We start from the raw sequence: 4,055 nt of genomic DNA, 5'->3' as shown, positions 1-4,055 counted from the left end.
TGTTAGTTCGAATGTGACATCAATAACTTTACTTTAAAATATGAAGAATTTTCATTTTTCTTTCACCCAACCCGACCGCATCTCTCACATAAAGAAATAATGCCGCACTAATTTTCTACAAAATAGATCAATCACTTAACAGTATTTAATCAAGTAATCCTCAAAATATTCCTAGCTAATCTTCCAAAGTTCCATTTAGATATAAAAGTTAAAAAATATTACTTTATTATTTTATTATTATCAACCCCATCAGCAGTGCAAAGTCATCCAAGTGTACTATAATAACCTTGTCCCTAGTTAATAATTCCAGAGACTAGGTGTACTCTCAAAGGGCCCAGATGTTAACACGTATACACTGTTAAAGCTCCACGTGGGGACGTGCATGGATGAAGCTCCTTCTTAGTGCCAACTGCCAAGTACCTAAGTACCATTATATTATCCATTACTAGTACTGCTCACTCTTTATAAATACCATCCTAATTAAATATATATAAAAATATATATATATAGATCATCATCAACACTAGTATATGTATCTACCAACCATTAATATTGATAACAAAAATAGCGTGATCGAGAGAAAGAGAGAGAAAGAAGAAGTAGCTAAAGATGGCCAGCAGCCACGTTGAAGTCCCCGGCGAGGCAACGGAAACCGGCACCGCCGTAGTAGAGACCGCCACAGGCATTATCCAGAGCTTTGCCCCCATCAACCAAATACATCAACATCTCTGCGCGTAATTGTAACACAAACTTAGCTACTAATTTAATTCTTATTAGTTGTCAAATTTATGTTCATTTGTTTTCTTTCTTAGTTTCATGAGTTTTTCCATCTTGATCGAACATGCATATGTTATATATATCTGGGTCTCTCACTCTGTTTCTTCGTTGTTTTCTTCAGTTTTATAACTTGAATTTAAAGTCACTAATTGTCCATAAAATGGTCCATGAACTATATAGTTTTCTTCATAATTTTGATCTTATCATTTATTTATTTGTTTTGGTTGATGTAGATGTAGTCATAATAAATTATATCATGGGAGTGATTGAGGTTTAGCCAGTTTAAGCAAGTGGTTTCCAGTTCAAATTTTAAATATATATATATGCAGTTTTTAGGAAAAATGAAAATAATTATGATCGCATGTTTATGGAGGACAAGATGAGTTTAAGAAAGAATAAATTTGCCTAGCGATCGAGTTCGGTTAAGAATAATGAGCATGTTTTTAATTACCTTCACCCATCTACCTTCAGGGCCTCTAGTTTAGCTCTCAGCGAACATGTACCTGAGATACTTGAGGGGTTAAATTAATTAATCAAGTTTAATATATTAAATTTTTAATTCGCTAATGCTTTCTACAAATATGAGATCATGCATGATACAATATACACTACCAAAATCTCTTCTAAAAATTTTTCTCACTAGCGAATTAATTAAGGTTCCACAATTAAACACACACACACACACATATATTAATTTTGTTCATGAGCTAATAATTAATAATCTTTGACTCACAGTAACAACTAACTTCAGGCATATATAATATAATTAAAATACATATGTGTGTATGATCAAATTAAGGTTCCATTTCTACGCGGATGACATGACGAGACAAGTAGAAGCTCATCACTACTGTGCTCACCTGAACGAAGAAGTGAGGCAGTGTTTGATCTTCGATAGTAGCAAAGCCGACGCGAAACTCATCGGAGTTGAGTACATTATAAGTCCAATGCTGTTCTTGGCGCTGCCGGAGGAGGAGAAGCCATTGTGGCACTCACATGAGTACGAAGTGAAGAGTGGGGTGCTCTTCATGCCTGACTTGCCACTCTCCGTCCAACGCATGGATTTGGAGAAGGTGGTTAAGACCTACGGCAAGACCTTCCATTTTTGGCAGGTTGACCGTGGGGATGCACTGCCTTTGGGCCTGCCTTCTATTATGATGGCTCTCACTAGAGATGGTCAGCTCTATGACCACCTTGCCAAAGGTATATATGACTTTTCATCTATCATATCATATATATATATATATATACATGCTGTTTTGGGGTATTTATTTATTTATTTTGAATTTTGATTTAGGTTGTACATTTATTATATATATATATATATATATTATTATTATTATATTTCTTGTAGTTTGTAGTTAGTCTATGGTTTAATCTAGGTAGTCAGAACCGGACCGAACCTTCGAAACGGGAGGAGGCCAAGGTTCTAGGGTCAAAAGGTCCAATCGGAGTTGAACCGGGTCGAACCGGATTTAATAAATAAAAATATAAAATAAAATACATTAAATATTGTATTAATTTTTAAATCAAATACACATCATATATTAATTTTCAACCTATGAAACAAACAAGTATTGATTCCATACTCAAACTAAATTGATATGAAACACTAAATAATATTAATCTCATCAAGGTATGAAACACTAAATAATATTAATCTCATCAAGGCTTGAAGGCTTGATTAATAATCAATAAGTTGATATGAATCATTAATCAATAATCATTAAATCATAAGATAATTATTAATTAGATTATCATTAATTCATAATACTATAGATAATTAGATATAAATATAAGATATTCATATTACTAATATCAGGCTAGTTTTTTTAATTTTTTTAATTAAGTTTTAAAACCGGGAGAACCGGCCCGATTCATCCGGTTCCCGGTTGAATAGGGCAGCTCTCCCGGTTCATGGCCGGTTTTTCATTGTCCGGTTTTCTGAGCTGAATCGGACCGGCCTAGTGCCCGGGTTCGGTTCAACCCGGTTGGACCGGCCAGTCCGGTCCGGTTCTGACTACCTAGGGTTTAATGGCTTTCTTTGACTTAGCTAGGACCTCTAAGAATTCGTCTCATGTGTAAATTATTACCCATATATTTAAAGCAAATGAATGATTGTTTTCATGGTAGAGTAGTCATTTGATAAGCGTGTCATAATTTATGTATGGGCGGTATAATTACATTACTATGTAGTTCATTGTAACGCATGGTTGGTATATTCAGTATTATTCAAAAAATATATAAATTTTTTATAAATATGAATATATCACTGACCCTAAATATAATCTTCAATCTTTTGAGTTGACACCTTTTAAATTGAAAATTGAGTTGGGAGTTGGGACAAGGACAGAAATGGAGTACCACTCTTTTATGCATTATATATAAAAAGCCAGTAACAATTAGATTTTATCATGGAATTCTTTTCACATGGATCAAACATCCTCACTTTTATTTCATCCTCTAGGATTCATATTTTTCATCAAAGAAAAAAAATCAAATTAAATATTTATTTGTTTATTAAATAATTTATTTATTTATTAATAAATATGGATGAGCCCATGATTGAGCCCCCAACTCAAAAAGTTTTTTTTCTTTTTTGATTTTTAAGTACCAGAAGAGTATAGGGTATAATTAAATCAAACGGACACTTTTACCTATATTGTTATGTAAGACACACATGCACATTAAAAATATAACTACTGTTAACATTAATTGTATGTGCTTAGATGTGGAGAATAGGTTTGATATTTCTTTTGAGAAAGAGAGGGAGAACAGAGCCTACATGTCTGGACCTGAGCATGGGATTCATCCTTTAGCCAATGGAGCTGGCAAGGGCCTTAAGCTGGAGCTCAGAGATATTGACTTGCCACAGTCTAATTCATTTCCCAGGATCTTTGTTTGAGAATTTTGTTTTGAGAATTAAAGTACTATAAATAAATATAAATATGTTATGTGTGTCCTTTTGTACATGTTTGTTTCTTCTAGTACTCTGTTTAAATCAGTCTTCACCTCTGTGTACTACGGACTATTGAAATCTTATATATATATAATATTTCTAAATAATTTCAGTAGATGCAGTGAAGAAATGCAATATTTACTTCACGGTTTTATATTGACATCAGTCATAAGTGAAATATCTAAATTCATATTCACAGAAACACTTCCATCTGTTTGTTATCCATTTTCATAGGAAAAGTATGAACCAAAAGAAAAAAAGGATGTGGCTTGCCTCCACTACAATGGGGCGAAAGTGCTTGTGGCACCCAGCATTGTAA

General features: G+C 33.4%; 1 protein-coding gene across 1 annotated transcript; it reads left to right on the top strand.

Moving 5' to 3' along the window:
* The first annotated feature begins 559 nt into the window (after nucleotides 1-559).
* On the top strand, nucleotides 560-3,755 carry LOC120262285 (oil body-associated protein 1A-like). Its single transcript, XM_039270378.1, has 3 exons — nucleotides 560-734; nucleotides 1,577-1,980; nucleotides 3,507-3,755. Exons 1-3 carry the CDS (start codon nucleotides 610-612, stop codon nucleotides 3,680-3,682), a joined length of 705 nt encoding a protein of 234 aa, XP_039126312.1. The 5' UTR covers nucleotides 560-609; the 3' UTR covers nucleotides 3,683-3,755.
* The last annotated feature ends 300 nt before the right edge of the window (nucleotides 3,756-4,055 follow it).

This window comes from Dioscorea cayenensis, chromosome 5 (assembly GCF_009730915.1).
Source record: "Dioscorea cayenensis subsp. rotundata cultivar TDr96_F1 chromosome 5, TDr96_F1_v2_PseudoChromosome.rev07_lg8_w22 25.fasta, whole genome shotgun sequence".
NCBI classification, from domain to species: Eukaryota; Viridiplantae; Streptophyta; class Magnoliopsida; order Dioscoreales; family Dioscoreaceae; genus Dioscorea; species Dioscorea cayenensis.
Note: the sequence above shows the minus strand (reverse complement) of the source record. Positions and strands in the feature narration are given on the sequence as shown.